The 22794-nt window shown below is 29.8% G+C and overlaps 4 protein-coding genes across 5 annotated transcripts; 1 reads left to right on the forward strand and 3 right to left on the reverse strand.

Annotated features, from left to right (window-relative positions):
• Positions 1–4051: 4051 nt before the first annotated feature.
• LOC114190284 (plasmodesmata-located protein 2-like) lies at positions 4052–6054 on the reverse strand. 2 transcript variants are annotated; one of them, XM_028079111.2, is made up of 3 exons: positions 5015–6054; positions 4514–4621; positions 4052–4365 (listed from the first exon to the last, which is right to left on the reverse strand). In XM_028079111.2, the coding sequence occupies exons 1-3, from the start codon at positions 5787–5789 to the stop codon at positions 4358–4360; spliced, it is 891 nt and encodes a 296-aa protein (XP_027934912.1). In that variant the 5' UTR covers positions 5790–6054; the 3' UTR covers positions 4052–4357. The 2 variants fall into 2 exon arrangements, with proteins under 2 accessions (XP_027934912.1, XP_027934911.1); XM_028079110.2 differs by lacking the exon at positions 4052–4365 and having other exon boundaries at positions 4476–4621.
• A 5360-nt stretch (positions 6055–11414) lies between these two features.
• LOC114189563 (small ribosomal subunit protein uS3x) lies at positions 11415–13611 on the reverse strand. Its single transcript, XM_028078161.2, has 6 exons — positions 13445–13611; positions 13180–13327; positions 12920–13091; positions 12075–12129; positions 11860–11991; positions 11415–11748 (listed from the first exon to the last, which is right to left on the reverse strand). Exons 1-6 carry the CDS (start codon positions 13472–13474, stop codon positions 11578–11580), a joined length of 708 nt encoding a protein of 235 aa, XP_027933962.1. The 5' UTR covers positions 13475–13611; the 3' UTR covers positions 11415–11577.
• A 4311-nt stretch (positions 13612–17922) lies between these two features.
• Positions 17923–18385, forward strand: LOC146884576 (bric-a-brac protein). The gene has a single exon (XM_085675384.1). It carries the CDS (start codon positions 17997–17999, stop codon positions 18180–18182), a length of 186 nt encoding a protein of 61 aa, XP_085531510.1. The 5' UTR covers positions 17923–17996; the 3' UTR covers positions 18183–18385.
• Positions 18386–21861: 3476 nt separating this feature from the next.
• On the reverse strand, positions 21862–22577 carry LOC114191730 (small ribosomal subunit protein eS17-like). Its single transcript, XM_028081091.2, has one exon. It carries the CDS (start codon positions 22481–22483, stop codon positions 22061–22063), a length of 423 nt encoding a protein of 140 aa, XP_027936892.1. The 5' UTR covers positions 22484–22577; the 3' UTR covers positions 21862–22060.
• Between the last annotated feature and the right edge of the window lie 217 nt (positions 22578–22794).

Consider the following 22794-nt stretch of genomic DNA (forward strand, 5'->3'; position numbering starts at 1 on the left):
ATTTAGTACCCCAATTTAAATTTTTGGTTCAATTTAGTACCCAAATTTTTTAAAATGATCCAATTTCGTCCTTTCCTATTTCGAGTACCACATTGAACTTTCCGAAAAAGTTCAAGTGGCGACAACCACCATTTATCTTGGGTGGCCTAGTACCCGATATGGTGTGCCTCGTTCCATCCTTTATCCCTTTCTATTATCTCCATCTTTTGTTTATTTCATTCTTGTTCATTCATGTTCTTTTCCCTTTATTACTTATGCCCCCATTATGTCCATTCTTCTCTTCTTCCTTCTAGAGTTTTTTGAAGTGAACCTTTAGAGATACCTAACTTAGTTATTTTAATGTCTAGTGGGAGTCTTCATTAGACTTTCTTAAGAAACTTAAACACTAACACCTTGTCCTCTAAAAGATATAAGATGAATATTTATCATTGTTGCTTGTGAAATTTGAAAGCATCAAATTAGGTTGTGCTTGAATGCTCAAAGCAAAGGCACTCGTAAAGAATTCACATATAATTCTCCAGCTGATTGAATCAAAACACTACATTGGATAACTTAGCACCTCGGGCTTAAACTTTAATCAATTTCCATAATTTCAATACAGTGATAACTAATTTGATGCATTGATGACATATCTTTGTTTCAATAATCTTAGAAAATCACTTTAGATACAATTATTGGTTTGTACTACAAACCACTCCAACAACAATAAATGAATCTCTAATTTCCAAGTTAATTCGCGTTAAATTTTCACCACTTGAATAGGATCAAGAATAGAATCATATAAAATTTTAGTTGCAGCACGAAAAAAAAAGTTTTCTAAACAAATTTTTGGGCATGTTACAAAAATTCTAGATTTGTCATGTTAATGCCAAATCTAAACTATAATACTAAATGACGAATACCTAACTTTGAGGAGGACTATTTCTAACAATTATCACTAAAGGATTGGGGAATAAATGAAGAAACTTTTGTCTAACTTGATAGATAAGTAAGAGACACAATAATTAGAATAAATTGACGAGTTAAGAAACATTTATCACTTTAAATTTGAAACCCAATGATATGAATCAAAAATTTATATTCAAGAACTCTCTATGTGAGTGTGTGTGTGTGTGTGTGTGTGTGTGTCCTATCCATGGACTCATCAATCTAGGTTTTCCTCGAGTCCTCTTGGTATGTGTGTTGTTTGCTAGGCCTGGCAAGGGCAAGGCCACACTTCAAGCCCTTCCCCTACTAAGATCAAACGATGTGGAAGGGGAATAACAAACAATATGATCTCTTGAGTAGGTTGAGTAGGAGGTATGACTTTGACTATCCCCTGTGAGTTGAGTTTAATAGACAAAGAAGATGGTGATAAGTTAGATATGTTATTGATTTCTACAAGTGTAACATGCCAATAGTACATTGATGTTAGCTCAGCCCACTATTGGATATACATTTTATTGGCTTGCATTAGTTGACCATCTACATTGGAGCCTTTGATTGAGTCTTACTTTTTATAGCTCAAGTGTGTCCAAACAATACTTGTAGCTTGGTCTAAAGTAATTATATCCAAATAATACTCGTAATTTAGTTTGAAGTGATTAGGTTCAAATAATATTTGCATATTGTAGTGATAGTCTATTAGTTGAATCTTGATTAAACTTATTTAGAATTGGAGATAGTCTATATGCTTTAGGTGAACTAATATAAAAATAACGTGTAATTTCCATATCTCTTATCTTTTTATATAACATGTTATTTATCAACAACTAACTTACATAAAAGAGTTTAACGAAAATGTGTTTTTAAAAAGAGTTTTGACTATGCATCTGTCCTACTGAAGTTGTGTTTGACGAGATTTGTCATGTGCATCTCTAAAAAATAAATACCATTAAACTTTGTCTATTCACATCTACCAGTCAAAGCTTTGCGAAAAATTTTCAAAAAATTTAAATAATTAATTCAACATTTTCTTCTTATGTATTTGGCATGTTTTCACAATATTCTTTATATACTCATTGATACATATAAATTTTGTAATGCAACATAAGTTCTTTATAACTATTGCATAAATGTTATGATCATATATGATACTTTTATGAAACATTTTTCTTTAATTACTTGTATGTTCTAATCCACTGTTCTAATTTGATAATATCTTGTATGTTCATGTTTGTCCTATTTATTTATTTAAAAATCTCATTAATGTATTAGTTCAATAGCTTTAATAATAGCAAGCATATGTCATACGTTGACTAAAGTCTCTTTTCTTAAATTAAAATAACATTTTTATCTTTGCTCACTTGGTTTAGTTGCTCTCAAAGTTTGACATATGAACATTTTATTAAAATTAAAAAAACATGTGACTAGATCGATGACTCTACAAGCTTTATAATGACACAAAAAACTAATATTACTTGTTAGTAATAAAAAAAATAATGAAAGATTGTTAAACCCAAAAGATCTAATCTAGTTAGTCTAATCTCAAAAGTACTCTCTAAATGAGTTATTTAAAAGATGAAACATTTGTTTTTAGTTGCGAACTCCAAATATCCATGTGCAGAAAACTCTTTAATAAAAAAATAAAAATGAATATATAAAGAAATATGAGTAATAAGATGATACTTTCTTTTCTAAAAGATGTTTCTATATTGGATAATGATATAGTAACAACTTTTTTTTTTTTGACAACTTGTCTTACTACCTGACTTGGCACCTGTCTTTGGCATAAAAATTAATTTTTATTTATTTATTTATTTATTTTTCATGCTAGCATTAATGAAAGAAACGAAAAATGAACGTTTTGGTTGAAATTAAGAGTGTGTTAGGTTTTATTATTTCTCTTGCCCAAATGAAGACAAAGAGAACATGTTCTTCTTCTTCTCCTCCACAATCAACTTCTCCCTTCTTTGCATTCACCCAAACAGAACACAAAAAGTCCAACCATGACGAAATGGTCATTATCCCTTCGATGGACGGTCGTGACAATTTAGGGTTCCAATGTCAATGGTGAACAACAGACCTTGGGTCTCTCCGCTGCTTGCCTCCAATCGATTGGAGTTGTCGTCGTCAGTATGATTCGTCACGAAGGTTGTCGCCGCCGAGGTCATCATGTCTCTCACCTCCTTGTCGTTCTTCGTGCAAGGTCAAATAATGTCAACACCAGGATCCAGGATTGAGCGTCTTGTCACTGTCCAATGTTGTTCGTCGCTAGTGTCATTGCTCGCTGCTAGAGGCTTCGCCGTATATATTCTCTAGTCTCCTAGACAAAAAAAAAAAATCAATAAGCAATAACAAAATTTAATTAAATTAATTTCTATAAATATATAATAAAATAATGTTTGAATTGTTATTCATCGGTTAATGATCAAAATTGCTTATTAAAATATTAACTAATTTATAAATATTTCCCGAGATTCCCAAATTAAGATAGCAACAATTGCTAATTAATACTTGTTACCACTCACGACACACTACGTCAATATTTTCAATTTACATTGTAAGACCATATATGTATAATTAAAATTTTGTGGACATCAAAATTGTAGACGTAAAAGAATTATTCAGCTACTTTGAACTTGTTTTCCTTCATAACCAAATCAGACCAAGTTTTTTTTTTTCAACGACCAAATTGAGTATTCAACTTTGTCATAAAAATAAATAAATAAACAATTGAGTTATTGGATCATGTGTGAATTTTTGCATTTGTAATCTGGATGTAACAAAACAGAAATAACAATACAAAATCAGTTTCCGTGATTTAATTATTATAGAGAATACATAGAAAACATACATTGAGTACGTAGTTGCACTGCAGAACAGTTTCACCTTGTTATTCAAATGTAACATAATATAATATCTATAGTAAATTTTACCACTTCAACTTCAATTACTCATATTTCTATGACATTAATTTAGAAAAAAGAAAACTTACTATCTAAGTATTTTGTTGGAACACAGAAACAAGACTCTTGGGGACATGGGAGGGTTGCAACTTGCAACTTTTAAAAAGCATAAAGTCAATGAACAATTAAAAAGAAGAAAGAGAAATTTCTCACATGGCTAAGGGTAAAGTCCAAAATTTTCATCCACTTGGAATGACAAACATTCATTCATTCATTCATTCAGTTGGGTAATTTACACTTACACCCTTGTGAAAAAGAATCTAACTTTCATGTTCTAATCACATTGCTCTTCCCAACAACAAAAATATTATCTTACTACAACAACTATTACAGTGAACCATTATGTATTGTTTCTGTATCAAGCATGTTCTATTTACCACAAACTTTTTCACCCTTCATCATCAACTAATAATGCAAAAACAGCGCACCAAAATGAATAGTTTTGCCTTCTCAGAAATCATATTCTTCTGTCAATAATCTGTGCAAGATAAGAGCAAAAGAGTATCAGAAAAATGAGCACAAAACATGTATAACAATAAAAATAACAAAAGAGTATAAGATTAAGATGATAACATATAATATAATCCATTACAAGATCATTTCTTATTGCCTCATATAACTCATACCATCATGTTTCTTCTTCAAACTTCTAGCAAATAACAAAAATATAACCACAAAAGCCACCGCAGCTACTCCTCCTAATATTATAGCAGCAGTTTTCCCTGGATTTTGCCCTGCATCACCAACAAGGTAACACATCACAATAGCAGAGTCAAATATGATCATACCAGCACCATATCAACCTTAAAACAACTAATTCAGTGCATCAAACAGAAGTAATTCAGATTAGCATTGACTTTGAAGTGAAACAAATTCATATTAATGCAGAACAAGTGTGTATCTGTCTAATATATTCAAATATTTCAACATGACTTTGACAGATAATTAAAACTAAAAAGCATACAGCATTAGAAACTGAACTCACAAACACTGAAAAAGACAGATTGTTCAGATTTTAGAATGGTGTAAAAACTTAAAACTTGTTACATTCATATGTGTTTGGTCTGTGTAAGTAGGTAGGGTAGGGATTAGACATTAACATAACAGTCACGTCATCTAGTTAGTACCTGAAGAAGATGAAGAGAATGAAGCTGATGAAGAAGATGATCTAGAAGGAACCCCATTGGGGTAATAGCTATAACTGATGAAGCATTTGTGAAGAAAAACTTGTCCTGAAATAGAGCTTCCACATTCAACCTGAGCTCTCTGCACAGCATTTTTCACACACTCCCCACAATCAGAGTCACCAACATCTCCCTCACACTGCCCCATCACATACAAAGACTGGTAGCTGGTGGTGTAGAAGCCATGGCCACTGACAACACCATTTTCCATCACAGAGAATGCAGTGTCCCTTCTCTCCTCAAACCCTCTTCCAGCAGCATTTGTTGCCCCACAAGTCTTGTACAGCATCTGCATACCTGAGATTTGGGAGAACCCTGCAACCTCGTACAGAACATAGCAACCTAGTAGTTGGACCCTTGCAGCGGTGGTTTTGCCGCAAAGTTTGTCACACAAAACTGGGAGCCTGCTGACACAGTTGTAGCAGTCGGAGTTGGTGAGATCCCCTCTGCATTGGAAGAGACCGGTTATGGTGTTCTGGGCAGAACCAGAAGTGGCCTTGTAGAACTTGGTTTTGGTGGATTGTGAAACCAATGAGCCGAAGAGTGCAGAGAGAGCCTGCGAGTACACCCCATTTGGATCTGTGAAAGAATCCTTGGAACAACCCTTGTAGACCAAAGTGGAGTAATCAGAAGCAGATTCTGCAACATGGGGTGCCTCAAAACATGTGAACAAAACCAGCAAAAAAGGAAATAACTTGAGTTTAGTAGAAAAATCCATTTCATAACTCTGGAGTTGAGGAATCAAAACCCTCCAATGCTCAAAGGGTACACGAGAGAGATCAAGATTTGGTGTAGATTCTTTGGCCTTTTTCTTCTGCTTTTTGCTTCATCTAAAGCTCAAAAGATTTGGCCTTTTTCTTCTTTGTTGAGTGACTCAGAATTCGGGTTTTGTGGCTCTCGATGGAGTTGGGATTCACTTTCGCTTGGATATCCTAAAACCTCAGTAGATGTGGAGATGTGTGAGCTGCATCTACCATTTTTCTCTCTCTACAATGAGTACAGTGTAGAAAGTTAAAAAGAAAAATAAAAGTGTATAGTATATAGTTTTCAAAACGAAAAAGAAAGTGTTGTATAGTTTTGCATATGGCTGGCTTCCTAGTTTCTTGTTTTTTTTTTTTTTTGTAATCATTTAAAGAGAATGAAAATTGAAGTGTTTGAATGGTTTAATACTCGGCGGCTGCATAACGGGATTTTGTAAATATAGGTCCATAGTTTTACTTTTAAATATAATCCATCGAATTAAAATGAACGATGTTGATGTGTCCAATTAAATAAACATTTAGAATTAGGTGGGGTCGTGTCTACTACATTAAATCATTTAACAAGAATAAAAATCTATAGTTATGAACATATATGTTCCCTAATCTCAAAGAAATAAAATCTAGTTTATATTACCTCCTCTTTGAGACTTAAAAATCAGTGTTGTTTTAAAACTTTTATAAGCATTACAATTTACAACGTCTCAAAGTATTACCAGTAGTTCTACAATTATATTTGAGAGATGAAATTTATATCATTAAAGTCTACCTTTATATAAAAGGATTAATCATATAATATGTTTATCATTAGATTAATATAAATTTTTTTCTCTTCTTATCATCTTCTAATTCAAAAATATCAAGGTTTTTCCATGTTAATTTAAAGATTTCATGAAAAACTTAATTCTTTTTCTCTTTCGCTTGCTGTGTGCACTCTAACATGAAATGTCCAAGTTTCTTGCATCATAATAAATGATATTTTTCTTGTGTTCTTTGATTTCCTTTAACTTTATTTTTTTTTTCTTTTTTGAATCCTTCATTTTAAACTTATACATCAAGAAGTAGAAGACGTCTTCATTGTTTGACTCTTGGATACTCAATAAGTGGTCTACTACTTCTAGAGCTTTAGAAGATACAACTTTATTTGCTTTTTGATGAAAAAGTAAAAAATAATGGACCAACCACAAGAGTTATAATTAGAAGAATTCATTATGTATAAGTTTCTAATGAAAATAGAAAGTCTAAAATTATTTTCACACAAGCTATTTCTTAGTGGAATTACATTTGTAATTGGACCAAGGATAACTCATGAAACTTCATGCAATGATGAAGTGAGTCTTATTTATAGTTGACTTTGCATGGAAAACTTGACCAAATGATGTTGAAACTTATCTTTGCACACAAGCTTGGAGATGCACCTCATGCACTCTTAAGATTCCTAGAAGTCCATCCACATGAGTTTTTTTAGATCTCGGACCTTTTTAATGTCTTTTATTTTTTATTCTCAGACCTTTGGCATGCCATCCAACAACTTTAGGTTGATATGAGCCTTATAGAAGCTCCATTTGAGTTTTTGTAGCTAGTTTAGAAGAAATTACATTCTTCAAAATATGTCATCTATAGTTTCACCATTTTCATAGTACTCATATTTGACGTGTGAGGCAAGTTAGAGTATACATTGCCTTTTTGTTTTGCATCTGATATATCAAACTTGTTTTGCATCCAAACTTCTTATAGAGATTCAATCTTGATATCTCCTCTAGTCATAATTTGCCACAACTAATAATGTGTGGACTAAACGTACATCTCTATACAATATTTTCAATAAGGAAAGTCTTCTCCTAAGAAGAGGACTCTAAAGGATGTTCCTTCACCTATTAGTTCTCGTTCTATGTTGGCAATTATTTGGATCTTTCTTTAGTCGTTGTGAGACATTCAACTCTATAAAGGTTGAGCTCTGATACCAACTATGAAAGACTAGTCAAAACACAAATGTAATAATTGAATTGTGTTGTATAGGTTTATGAAATCTTTGCAAGACATTGACTAGTGATATACAGTCAAACAATAGTTTCACTTAACAAACACACTATTAAGTGAATTTCTAAAATGATTGAGTTTGATGAGAATAGTAAAACACTACTTCGAATTTGACAAATTGATTGTCTTCAAAGTTTTTCAAAACTTCTTATTGCAAAAGCTCTTTTTCTGAGATTATTTATAGTTAAATGTCATGTAACTTAAAGAGATAAGAAGGATTTACACTTTGTTTTTATACTTTTTTATTTGTTAACAAAGACTACATCCAGTTCTTAGCCAAAATATTTAGTTTCATTAGGCAAACTGCAAACGCAAGATACAAATGAGTATTATTTGAATCTCAAATACTTTTGGCCAAGATGAATATTATTTGGAATGCAACTACTCCTAGTTAAGACGAGTACTATTAGGATCACAATTAAGATTAAGTATTAATTTGACCATAGTCACTCATGGCTAAGAAGAGTATTGGTTTTGGAACATAGTCACCCCTAATTAAGACGAGTATTATTTGGAACACATATTCTCCTAACTAAAACTACGTATTAATTGTATGACTATGTAATCACAAAGATTACAAGAGTTGCTAACAGGAGAGGGGTAATGTCTCACAGAGTATATGTCATTGATGTTGACATGAGATTTTGAGATCTCCTTTTGAGACAAATAGATTTTCTACAAACATATAATTAAGACTTTCGTTACTCAAATGAAGTGAAGACAGAAAGATATTATATTGTTTGACATATGAAACATTTACATCATACATGACTTGTTGCTTAAAAAGAAGCTTGCGTTTGACAAAGCATAATCGTACTTTGTATTTTTTTTTAATAGTACTTAATCAAAAGAAATAGGGTTTGATTGAATTTTTTTGTCAATATCATGTCTCATGGAGAGGATCATCTTTGAATGGTGTTTGCAGTAAAACTCTTACTAGATTGAGCTTTTAGAGCTTACAAATTAATCTCAAGCTTGCGTGGCCACACTTCCTATGTCATACCCACTTATCTTCTTAATAGGATAAAGGCAAGAGATCCTTTGATACAGTCCACTAAAATCTATCTCGTATAAATTACTTTATCTCTTAGTACAAAAGAAGACACTCTTGACATCATTTTTTACCACACATAGATTATGCGGATTTTTGTTAAAGGAACATTGTATCCATTCTCACATAATTGACATATATTAAGTAGATTATGCTTTAGACCTTTTACTATTAAAATATTTTAACACGTAAGGAAGGGTTCATATTTATCTATCCAATGCCTAGTGTTCTTTTTTATTTTTGTTGAATGCAAAATGTACTACTCTTCTTCTTAAAGTGTGGGAACATTATTCTTTCTCCCACCATGTGTTTTGTAAATACATTATCTAGATACCACTACAATTGTTTTCTTCCTACATATGTTTACGATAGGAATCACTTTATCTTTAGGTACCAAGATAAACTTAGATCCTTTTTTGTTAGCTCTCCAAGCCTTAGATTCTCAGTTAATGCATGTAGAAGATTTGGTCCTTATTTGATCCCTTTTGGAACTTCTACTCCCTCAAAACCTAATCTGCTATTGGTAAAGGTTTTACTAAACAATCTTCTTAAAAGATTGAGTCTGACCTTCCTTAAAATCTCGTCTTAAAATAATCTCTACCTCTTCATCAAAATTGTTTGGTGAGAGATTAATGAATGTATCTTCTTTGTCTATCTTGATTCTTATCCTAATTAAAAGTGGTCAAGTTTATTGCATTCAAGACAAATGACATAAATTTGTTTTTTTTCTTTTCAATTGGTTGAGGCAAACCTCTTCAACCTCTAAAATCATTTTTCTTTCTTAAGATTTGATGAATCTTTTTAATGATGAAAGAGATATAATTTAATTCATCAGTGTCTTACTTTACTTAAGGGTGTATGAGAGCTTTTCCACCTTCAAAGTTTTAGCGAGAGTGTTTCATTTGTTTTTATATTTAAGACCGGGATAATTCTCTTCCTTAAGCAATCCATATTGTTGCAAATCCAACCCATGTACCTTGCTATGAACTTTTTAACCGATGTGAATACAAATTAATAAAGAATGAGAAAAAAATAAAAGAAAAAGACGTAGAAACAAAAGAAACTGTTTTAAAGTTAAAAGATTATATAAAAAAGAATATCACTGGTAAGACATTCATTACAATTTTTAAAAATTAACTAGAAAAATTAAAGAGTTTGAATATTTTCTAGAAGAATCAAACTACCTCGAACAATCCTGAATTTCTTTAAATAGAAAGTATTACAAGGATTGACGAAACTAATGGAGACATTTCAAATTCAAGCAAAAGATTTATTGTCTAATTTTTGCAATTATTTAAATTTTTATGATTTACTTAATTATGCAGTTGAACTTTATGTTCGTGCATAAGAACTATATATACTTCTAAAGTATATGTATAACATTGACATGATTCTGATTCCTTAGAAAATAAATAGTTTAATAGAACTTTTAAAAAGAAATGTTTTGAGAATTTCTTATTTCAAGAAAATCTAAAAAGAAAATGTAAAAGTTCTCAAAAACAAGATATCTTGATAAGAATCTTCCTCATACAATTAAAGAAATAATAATCATTCATATTTATTGACTAAACCAAAATCATAAATATTACGAACACGAACATATACAAAAACAAATCAAAGAGAAATTAAATTAAAAACAAAGAATCAAACGGATACAGGCTATGCACCAAGCATAGCCAGAGCGACTTTTATAGAATGCCAAAAGTGACTTTTATTGTCATTACTTACCTATTTCGAGAACCAGATTGACATAGTAGAAATGTATCATCTAATTTAAGATTTTCAGTCAACGCCTCAACCAAGCAAGTAAAAGCAACACTTCATGATTCCAAAGGATGTATGCACCACGTGCAGCCAGAGTGCAACTTTGAGAACCTGATAATAAAATTGAACTCATTTCTGAACAAGTCCAAGGAGCCAGTCCAAGTTTGCATCCAATATAAGACTTTCCAGGTGGAAGACACTATATACACAACACTCCGTCACTTTCTATTAGTACTTGAGAATCCAGAAGCGTGGATTGCAAATATACGGGCACAGTACCATGTTTTCCAGCAACATTTTGGAACATAGTAAGCAATAGAAATACAAAAATTGATTTATTATATTATGTGCCACAAGTTGATACACTGATGTTTCATTCAGTTTTTTCAAGGACGCGTAATCCTGAAGAATACATAAATCAAAATAAGCCCACTATATACCCCATTCCATGTACAAAGCAGATGGCAGCAGGGCAATTCATAAACCATAAGGTATAGAACAATAAAATGCTTTTGTTGGCTATGGTAGACACCAATCTTATTGTATTTTATACCACATGTTACTTGCACAATCGGCAATCTGGCAACTAGAGGTAAACATAAAAAAATTGAGTTTATTCGACTACAAGATCATCGTTATTATACAAAAGGCATTCATGCTAACTTTCCAACGACAAAAATACTTGATTTGTAGTTTTTGAAATTCACCTGCACTTAAAGATTAACAAGTATAAGATCCAAACTGCATAGCATAAAGGTATAATAAAAAAGATAAAACAAATGACTTCAATTCTTTAAGAAACTACAAAATTTTGAATATGTCCTTGACCAAAAACACTGAATACAAGAAAAAAAAAAGGCATTTGCTTAGATAAAGCACTGCTCCATGTATTTTCAAGCCACAGGGACCTCAATATCATTGGCCAAAACTGGAGCAGGCCTGATGTATTCCTCTTCCTCTTTTGGAGAATGGATTGTGACAATATCAGGGAGAGGAGTTTTAGGACCCTGCTTCCCTTTAGGATCCCAATCAAGCATAATCTTCACCTTAATGCCAAGAACACCCTACGGAGACACCAGGGCAAAAAAATAGTATCATGACAATAGTAAAACAGTGAATCAACAACCAAAGAGAAATTTTATCAACAATCTATTAAAAGATTGAAATAAAATAACCTGTCTGAGGAGCACGTGTCTCACTGCAGAGTCAATGTAATCCTTGACAGGTTGCCCAGAAGAAATCATGTAGCCATCCTTAAACTTCATGGATTTTGCCCTCTGGGCTCTCAATTTACCACTCACAATGACCTGCTCAAATCAAACAAGCAAACCATCAGACAAAGCAACACACCACAATTGTAATACCTCATAAAAGCATTTGGAGAACAAACCTCACATCCCTTGGCACCACTCTCCATGACAAACCTCAAAACACCATAGCAAGCCCTGAAGTAAACACACAATAGAATAACATTACCACAAATCCAATGAAAAATTCCATGTGTTCAATGAAGTAAAAAGGACATTGCGAAATTAGAAAATAAACAAATTTACAAACTAATCAAAATTATGTTTCTTACAGAAACAAATAGGTCTAAAGGATAATTTTTTGCTTATAAAAATTAATGCATCTCCGAACATTCTTTAAATAGCAAGAATAAACAGTTACATTTCTGTAAATAACACAAGATTAATTTCAACCAGTAAATTGCCAAACTAAATAAAATCACTGTCAAAATAAAATTGACATTTATCAATCAAATTATGAAGAAACCAAGATTTTTAAAAACAATCCCCAACAGCAATTCCAGCACCAACATCAAACTTCCTGAAATCTCTGACTCTGGCATTGCAGCTGTGTCTCTATTGACCACAATACCAATGAGGACAAGAAACAATCAACTCATAAAATGCAGTACACAGCAGCAATTACAACAACAACATCAATGATCCTGAAATCACCACAATTGGAATTACAGCAGAACCATCTTCGTCAACAATAATCCTCAATATCAAGGATCGCAATAAATCTAAGATTTTGCACTAATGAAAAAAAAAAGTTTTGTAGGGAAGACACATTCGCCTCTAAATGGGAAACCAGAATGTCGGTGGCCATGGTGAACACTTCACACCAATGTCATGATTGGAAGAAATGTTGAGGATCACAACTTATAAGTAAATGTTACAACGGCAACAGAAAGAATTAATGAAAAAAAAATACTGTCTGCATCTGTACCTGCGAACCGCAAGTCCTCCGAGGAGCTTGTAGCGAAGAGACTCGGCCTGAGCTATAGCGCAAAGTCCCCTGTTGTTGACTTTCTCCGCATAGAGTTCAACGCTGTTCTCTGGAAACTTGAACCTTTTCTGAACCACCGAGGTAAGTTCCCTGATTCTCCTCCCCTTCTCACCTACACATACACGAAGAGAAAACCTTCAATGCTCAATTCTAACAAAAAGTTAATAGAAGGTTCAATAACTATACAGAGGCAAACTCACCGAGTACGGCTTGGGTTCTTGTAGCTCTGATGATGATTTCGGTGCGCATCGGCGTAACCCTCACCTCTACGCCGGAGTAACCGTCCTCCGCCAGCTCTCGCGTCAGAACCTCATTCAGTTCCGCGAAAAACACTCCATCAGCCACGAACTGCAACGCATATACACAAATATTTTAATTATCGATTTTATTATTGGCAAAGGTTTAGTTGCTGATGTTGTTAAAGGCTATTGCAAATTCGTGAAGATTAAGGAATTAGAAACTCACCTTTCTCTTCTTGCTCATTTGAGTCGCCATTGTCAATAATCGAAGTAATGCAGACACGAAAGTGCAGCTACGGCTGGGGTGTGACAATAAACCCTAACTCCTAGGTAGAGAGTGGAATATATAGGTGGAGGGATACTGGAAACCCTAATATGAGCAAAAGCTATATAAATACAGATCAAACTGAAAATAATTGTAAATTTTATATATATATATATATATATATATATATATATATAAACTATTTCATTTTAATTTAAACAAGTTATTTTTGTCTTATTGAAAAAAAGAATATGAATAAAAAAAATTATAAAAACGAAAACATTTGTTGTCGGGTTGTGTGTATATAGAAATAGGTGTAAAATTAAAAGTATTTGTTATATTGTGATATTTATGTTTCAAATTTTGGATTTGATTTAAATTAAAACAGTTTCATTTTCTAAATTAAAAACTAACTTTTCTTCTATGGTTAGATTTATATTTTAATTGATAAAAGATAAATATTTATTAGGTTTTGCTGCTGAATATTGTTAGGACCGATATTTACGAATAATTAATATGTCTTGCATTTTATAATAATATATAATTAATTATAATATTAGATAAATTTTCACGTGATCATCATAAATATAACTTAATTATATTTAAAAGATAAAAATGTTTATAGGTAAATAATTTTAATTAGTAATTTATTTATTTGATACATATTTATAAAAAGTTAAAAAGTAATTAAATAATAAAATAATTATATTTTAATATTAATAAAAATTAAAATATAATTAATCGTAAAAAAGATAATTTGAATGAGTGACAAAAATATTTTTTATATTTGAAGATTCGATATGTGAAAGCATGAAAGATTTGAAATATGTAGTCTTTAATTTTTTAAAACAAAAAATCTTTTGGAAATATGTAATCTTTGTACTTTCATTTGAAAAGATTTCTCCTTCTTCATAATATTTTTTTGTCATTCCTTCAAATTAATTTTCTCTTTTATGTTTAATTTTATTTTAATTTTTAACAATATTACAAATAGTTATTTTATTATTTTTTAAATATTTATAAGTCTGCATCAAATAAATTATTAATTAGAATTATATTTATGATATTTTTGTTTTTTAGATAAAATAAAATTACATTTATGACTATTAGATCAAAGTTCATTTAATATTATATTTAATTATGTACTTTTGTAAAGTTTAAGATATATTAATTATCTTTAATCAGTGTTATAAAATTATTTTCTATATTTTATTTATAAGTTTAATGATTTTTTTTATTAAAGTTTATAATTTGGCACAATAAGTGAATATCACCTAATAAAATATGTATTTATTTAAGTATCTCAATGTGAATGTAATTTTTGTCTTCATTCATGTTTTCATTTGACTATTAATTTATTCTCACTTTTTAAAACATTATTTTATTTGTCAAATTATTTTTTAGATGAATGTAATTCTAATAACTTTATGTACTTAAGATTACTTAAAGATTTTTGGATTATTTTTTTAAAAACTTTTTATGTCCTTGTATTACATGAATATGGACTTAGGTATTTAATCCAGGAAGTGTTTAAAACTTTATTTGAGAGATAAGTCTTGAAATTTCATAAAAAGATTAATCTTATCATCATTCTCTTATTCAGATAATCAAGAATAACTTTAAGTTTGTGTTCGTTTGTAACGATTGTTTAAATCTATTGATTTGTGAAGATAACTAATTTTCATGTTCTTATGGAACGATTTGATATGAGAAGTAAAAACAGATTTGCGAGATCAAATTCAAAACTAATATCTTCAATTGTGAGTGATTTAGATAAATAAATAATTATTTTACTTTCTTAACCTTATGTATATAATAAAAAAATTAAATAATAATTACTATTATGATACTATTTATTATTTTGTATATCATTAATTATTATTATTATTAAATATATTTATAACAGTATTTAAAGAAATTTTCTATTTCGTGTCCATTTTTTTGTTTTTCAGTTTTATCCTTACGTGTTATTTTAAAAACTTAATTATTTTATAAATAATTAATATTTTAACATTATTCTAAAAAATTCTTTTATTTTAACTGTTATTTTAAAAGTTTTTCTTTTGCGTGCATATTTTATATTTTAAATTTTTTTTAATTGTTTTAAAAATTAATTATTTTAGCAATAATTTACATTTAATCATTATTTTAAAAATAAATTCTTTTACAATTATTTTATTTTATTTAATAATTATTTTAAAATTTAATTACATATTTTAAAAATAAATATTATTAATCTTAAATTAAATTTTTATGAAAATTAAAAAAATCAAACACTTATACTTTGTTTCGTTAGTACTATTAATTTTCATATATACAAATATGTATTATTATTTAATATAATAATTTATTATCTATATTAGATTATATAATCAGTTTCTTAAGCGATTATATATTACGTAGTCTGTTAAATAACCAATTTAATAGTATATATAGCTGATTACCTAACTGATTACATAATAATAATAATATATATATATATATATATATATATAATAATTATTATTATCAATAATATATATAAATATACATTATGTATATAGCAATTAAAAAATATATATGATAATTATTATTATTAGTAATAGTATATGTGTATAATAATTAATAATAATTATAATATTATTAAAAAATAATAATGTATAGTTATATATAATAATTATTAATAATAAAAATATGTATAAATATATATAATAATTATTCAGAATTAAAATATTATTAAATTTTAATATTTTTAACTTATTTATTAATTATTTAAATTTATTTTTATCATGAAGAGTATTTTAGTAATTTAAAAAAATTATTAAATTTTTTTAATCTAATTATATTATCAAATCACTAATTAACTTTAATAAAATTTATCTCCAAATTTATTCCGTTTATTCTCTAAATCCATTAAAAAAAACATAAATATTCATTTAGTTAAATTCATCCAAAATCTTCTTCAACTCTCCTCAAATATTTTTTCTCAAACGAACAGAGCTAAGCAAATGATTTAATGTTTTTTTTGTTAGCTCTCACTTTTTAACTTAGTCAAATATATATATATATATATATATATATATATATATATATATATATATATTTTGATAGATTATACACATGTTAAACATTATTTATTTGTTGAGTAGATGTATCTTGAATTGCATATTTTCAAGGTCTAGATGCTTCATTAGAGTTGTGGATTTTAATTCTTTGAAGTTTTGGAATAACGAACCATGGTCTTTAAGTCAAATTTATCAAAGTTATCATTGTCCTTGAAGAATTGATTTGATGTCTTTAACCTCTTTGAATACGTGTTGGTGAATACAATGTGCTTGAATGTGTTGGGATAAGGATTCACAACTTTGATGTCGTCGACAAGGTGTTGTACAAAAAGTCACAACTAGAGTATGACTCAAGCTCAGAGATATGAAGCTTTCTGAAGGCTTCAAATTTGGTAGCATTGGGTAGGATGGTTTACAATATCATATTCAATACAATGTTGCCACTTAATGAGTCTAAAGATCGTGCGATAAAGAAAAATTAGTTCATCCGCTCTCACCTTCTGCAGCAGACAAAGGTGGATCCACTAGACCTTTTTGCTTTATCATTCTTTGAGATTGATTCACTTGACCATTTAACAAGAGATGAGTTTAAAGACTATAAGTTTTATGAAGATGCCTTTGAGTTGTAGATGATGACCAAGATGCTTCATCAAAAAGGTGTCAGATGCACCTACTCTTTGAAGCAATACAAGCCTCATCTAGATGGCAAGTTCTTTGACTATGGCATATGTTGATGAGTAATTCATGTTCCTTAAAACAAGAAAAAAAAAACACGATAAGGTAGGATTGAATTGTATTACAAGATTTTAGAAAAGTTTTCATAATTTTTCGTATTGGAAAATATGAACAAATGAAGGTTAATGTTGTTTTTTATTGAAAGATGCTTTGACAAAGCTCATTAGACACACCTTCAATTAGTCTGAAAATATAGTTTTGTTGCTAATTTTTTCTATTTGCACTTTTTCTTCACTTCTTCACCCTCCCATTTTAAAGATCATGTAAAGTTACTTAACTTATATTTTTTTCTTCTTTTTTTTCAAATATTCATCATATTTACATTCACACCCTTTTCCTCTTTTCCTTTTACCTTTTTCCTTCCCTCATGAATCCCCTCTTATCCTTGCTCTTATTCCACAATTCCAACTCTATTATTACTGAAAAATACTATCCCAACTTTATCTCTATTCCTTACACCGAAGTTATCAACCCATCTTTAAATTAAATTAAGACGGTATTACCCAAATAGTGTTACAAATTCAAATAAGCAATCTATTATGCCATTTTTTAGTTAATCTTTTAGAGATAATTTCATTAATTACTCGAAATTCAATAAATTAACTTGGACTTTTTAACAGTCCATGTTCGGCCTGTTTGAAATAGGCCTCAGCCCATATCGAAACTCTTATCATTTTATATTTTTGGGCGGAGAAGAATACCTTTCGTTAACTACCAAGAAATAAGTGAATTCAATGACGTGGTTGTATCCGTCAACGGCAAGGCAGATGATGGTGACTGGCGGCTTATTTATCGTCGGCAGTTTGTGCTTTGGCGTCGGAGCTTATTACTCGCTTGTTAACGTGGGTCCTCAACAGGAGCGCTTGAAGGCTCGCAGGGAAGTCATGAAAAATATTCTCAAGAAGCGATTCGGAGATTGACGCCGATGCAGGTTCCTTCTTTGTTACTCCTTGTTTCTGGAAGATTGTTCAATTAAAACGTTCTTTTGTTTTTTTGCGTTTTGTTTTTCTCTCATAGGCTTAGTTTGTGCGTTTTCCTAAATTTTTATCAATTCCTGTAGAAATTCTTTTTGTTGTAATTGTTTCCATTCTCAATAACTAATAGTGTATTTGCTTGTGATTAAGCGATGATTAGGCTTATCTACTATTTTAGTTTAATAATTATTAGTCAAGCAGTTGATAATTATGTAAATATGTAAATATATGTTATAGTATTCAAGATTATAGTTGCTTTTAATATTTAAATATTTTTTTAAAAAAATTTAGAATATAATTAAATAAAAATGTAATATATATATATATATATATATATATATATATATATATATATATATATATATAATATAATCGATACCTATATATAAATTATATATAAAGATGATTTTTTATAATATTTATTTTCTAATTTTACTCTCTAAATAATTTTTTAAATTAAATAAATATTTTATCAATATCATCTTTTAAGTTGTTTTCTTTTTAATTTAACATTTTTGTATTTGATTTGATCATTTATTAAATTTAATTATTTTTATAATTAAAACATTATCTTTAGTAATAAAATTAAAAAAATTATTTATATTTAATAATTTTAATAATAACAATAATAATAATTTTTATTTTGTTGTCATAAAAAAAGTGAATACATAAAAACGTAAGATATATGTTTCTATTAGTATAATATATATTTAATTATACTTTGAGTTCATGATAAATATATGAATTCTCAATTGAGTTTATATTGAATTTTTGTAGTTTATTGAGAGTACTAATTATTCGTAGTGAATTTTATCTGTGGATATCCACATACACGAATATTTTTGTCACCTCTAATTGTGACCAATACTTTTGTAAAAAAAAAAAAGAAACATTTCTCTGGTTTGTTTGAAATTGACGGGTCCATTTCATTGTGGACACAATTTGTATTTGGTCTTCTTGATTGTTTGTGTCACATGTGAGGGTCGAGAATTAAATTTGGACCAATATGAATAGACCAATAATCTTCATTTTAAACATGTTGAAATTACACCTCATAAGCCTTGAAAATATTTTGGAGGTTATAAACAGATCCACAAATATTGTAGGTTGTAAATGGAAGGATGAGCAAACAACTAGTACATGAGGATGATGTGTAATTAAGTCCCCACAATCACACCACTAATCATTTAGCTTAATAATGTATGACATTGGGTGACGTTCAAGTTGGAGAGTGAAAATCTCGTAAACATCGAAGACTGAATTCTGTCGATTATATCTCTAGACATGACACATGGCAAATTATTGTTCATTTTTTCTTAATAAAGCATAAATATCCTCTGAATATTGGTGGTCAGCTCATAACATGCATTCAATTTTTGTCCCTAGTTCCATAAACCATTTTTTGGTTCTTTCAAAAAAAATTTAGCAATAGCATAAATTAGCAATGATTTTGCTCCCTTCAGAAAGGTATTTATATTATTCTCCTATTAATTACGCAAATGATTTTTTTATTTTTGATAATAACAATTAAGAACGTGAAAAAAAAAATAATAAAAAAAACTAAAATTATGTCATCTTTGGACTATTTCTTCGTACAAAATCCAAAACTTAAATCATGCCATATTAGCGCAACATCATGCCATATTAGCACAACATTGTTGGAAACTTAACTATAGTTATATATGACTATGACACGCCGAAGTCTTTTTATATTGACATAAATTCTTCGTAATGAAAATGTACAATTTTTTCATAACTTTCCTTTCGTAGAATTATTTTAGAAACTTGCACTATTTTTTAAATTTCAAAAGTAAATTGTAACAGAATTGTAAAGAAAACCTAAAAATTAATTATAAATCAATTTTTAGGAAATGAAATGTTCATTATAAAAACCTGTGATATGAAATATTTACTCATAATATTCAAATGACAAATATTAATTTTGTTTTCCTAATATACTTAAGCTAATAATATATGTCAAATGATAATGGATTAAGTTATTTTTAAATATTTTTTTTTATCCTTTTTGAAAACATCTAAAAGTAATGATCGCTGTTCATATCTTAACATAAATCGTCTTTCCTACAAGGATGATTGATACGTATACATTTAAGACTGAAAAATAATGTTCCATCGTCAAAAAATTATCCAGAGAAAATACTATCTTAATCATCTTTGATCAATTTATAACAATTAAAGAAATAGAAACTCGAATTTTAAATTAAAAATGGTCAAAGTAAAGATAATTTAAAAGAGCATGTAAAAAATGAAGATATATCAAAGTTCCAAGAAAATTAGCACAAATAAAAAACCTCTAATCTGAACTTAATGTAAACCAAGTAGAATAAGTTGGTGAGATTCACTCAACCAATACTTTCTATACTCATCGATTCACATTAAAAAAATTAGAATAAGCGTAAATCCTATTTTTTAATTCCACAACAGACTCTCATTTTTCCATTTATACACATTCCTGATGCTACGAAGACTAAAAGCTTCACAAATTCACAAAAATGAGTCTAACCTTTACAAAGTCAACAATAATACAAATAATAAAACTAAAATTATTAAACAATAATTAAATAATAATTTATTATTTAATTAAAACTAATGTATATTATCATGTGTAATTTAAATATTCTATAAACATATTTTATAATTTTTTAAAAAAATTATTATATCAATCCAAAGAGTCAAATATTTCTAAATTTTCCACTCTTCTTCTGTCACTATTTCAATAGAATAACAATTTTATAAATTCTTATTTTCTTCTCAAATTTATTACTTTTAGAAATCAAATAGTAGAAACAAAGTCACTCCAAAAATAGTTTTTAGATTTTATTTTCATCCCAATCATTCTGATCATGTACAATAACTTACTCTTGTTAAACTACATCGCCAAATAAAACTTCTGCTAAGTACATGCCATAAATTTATGCAAACATAGCTGCTTAAAATTTTTCATGTTGTGAATGGAGATAATACTTCACATGGAGAAAATATTTCAAGCAATAATATTTAGGTTAATTATAGGACTCAAAAAATATATCTGTGTGGTACAAGATAACTTGAATAGAACCTCTCTTAAAGTTAGAAATATGAAATGCAACAAAATCCCATCACGAGTAACCATCCTTCACCTTTATGCACATATCTCAGATAAAAAAACCTTCAACAAGCCCACCAACCAACATTATGAGATATATTGGCTATTCCAACAGAGGTGATGACAACATAATTAATGTCACTAATATTGGTAAAATAATTTTTTTTTCTACTTCAACTGGTAGAATAAAATAGATAGAACACTCCTGACTAGAAGAGAAAAGCTCCAACAATTTTACACTCCATTAGAAGGGAAATGCAACAAGAAAGTTACATATTAATATGTAAGAAAACCTCAGGAGTACTATATAGATAAGTTAGGATGTTAGGATATGAACTTTTGGAGAACGAATAGTACAGTTCAAACCCCTATATAACATTCAGGTGGTGACCGTCACAAGAGAATCCAAATCCGACTAAGATCAACTCATGAGCTCATATAATCAATTAATTAATGACAAAATCTAACTAAAATCGTTTTAGCGCAGTAATCAAACTATGTAATTAGCAAGCACACCACTTCAACCAAGAGTAACATTATAAACGTATAAATCATAAGCAACACCAAATCAATTCCATTAAACAGTTTAACAAATCCGACCATTCAAAACTCAGTCACAAAAATGTAAACCCTAAGATATAATAATCCAAATCACAAAACATAACAATTAGTCCACTAATTAACAACTCGACCAAAACAAAAAACAAGACGGAGGTGCTTAATACCTCCTTCCGCCGGCGCCGCGACCGAAGGCAAGCGGTGCTTGTACGGGAACTGGATCGACCTTGACGACGCCGGGAACATCGGACATTCCGAGGGCGGCAAGCATGTCGATGGTCTCCTTGTCGACCTCGATCTGGTCGGTCCGGATGGCAGAGACTTCGGGGACGAAGTCCATGCGGCGCTCGCGCTCCTCCTCCTGCAGCTTCAGGGAGATGCCGCGCACCGGTCCCTTCTGGATGCGCTTCATGAGATGCGTGGAGAAGCCGGCGATTTTGTTGCGCAGCCTCTTCGACGGAATGATGGCCACCTCTTCCAGAACCTTCTTGTTGGTGTGAAAGTCCAGCGTCATGCGAGAGTAATACCTCTCTATCACTTGTCTTGAAGACTTCTTCACTGTCTTCGTCCTTACACGCCCCATTCTGCTGATTCAACTGCTTCTCTTCGTCAACCACACCACCTACACACAGACGCAGATACAGAGCGGCAAGCACGGAGGTAGAGCAAACAAAGGGAAATTAGGGTTTTGTAAAAATCCTATCTAAATAATTGGGCCTTTCGTGTAACCAGCCCAAGCCCATACTAGACCAACAGACCATTTTCCCTGTTTTATTTTATTGTTTTTATAAAATAAACGTCTTTTCGGTACTTTAAAATTTACTCGTGTTCATAATGGTATACAATTAATAAATATATTGATTTGGTTATCATAGCAACGTTTTTACTTATGTA

Source organism: Vigna unguiculata, chromosome 7, assembly GCF_037176805.1.
Source record: "Vigna unguiculata cultivar grain cowpea cultivar isolate G323 ecotype 2 chromosome 7, ASM3717680v1, whole genome shotgun sequence".
In the NCBI taxonomy this organism is placed as follows: domain Eukaryota; kingdom Viridiplantae; phylum Streptophyta; class Magnoliopsida; order Fabales; family Fabaceae; genus Vigna; species Vigna unguiculata.

What these genes read in the sequence shown, in the direction of transcription:
- LOC114190284 (XM_028079110.2), bottom strand. Translation starts at nt 5,789, where the DNA reads ATGGATTTTTCTACTAAACTCAAGTTATTTCCTTTTTTGCTGGTTTTG. An exon ending in ATTCTCTTCATCTTCTTCAG is followed by an intron (nt 4,622 to 5,014) that starts GTACTAACTAGA and finishes TTGGTGATGCAG; the next exon opens with GGCAAAATCCAGGGAAAACT.
- LOC114191730 (XM_028081091.2), bottom strand. Translation starts at nt 22,483, where the DNA reads ATGGGGCGTGTAAGGACGAAGACAGTGAAGAAGTCTTCAAGACAAGTG.
- LOC114189563 (XM_028078161.2), bottom strand. Translation starts at nt 13,474, where the DNA reads ATGGCGACTCAAATGAGCAAGAAGAGAAAG. An exon ending in GGAGGACTTGCGGTTCGCAG is followed by an intron (nt 12,130 to 12,919) that starts GTACAGATGCAG and finishes TGTTTACTTCAG; the next exon opens with GGCTTGCTATGGTGTTTTGA. An exon ending in GTGGTGCCAAGGGATGTGAG is followed by an intron (nt 11,992 to 12,074) that starts GTTTGTTCTCCA and finishes TGATTTGAGCAG; the next exon opens with GTCATTGTGAGTGGTAAATT.
- LOC146884576 (XM_085675384.1), top strand. Translation starts at nt 17,997, where the DNA reads ATGACGTGGTTGTATCCGTCAACGGCAAGGCAGATGATGGTGACTGGC.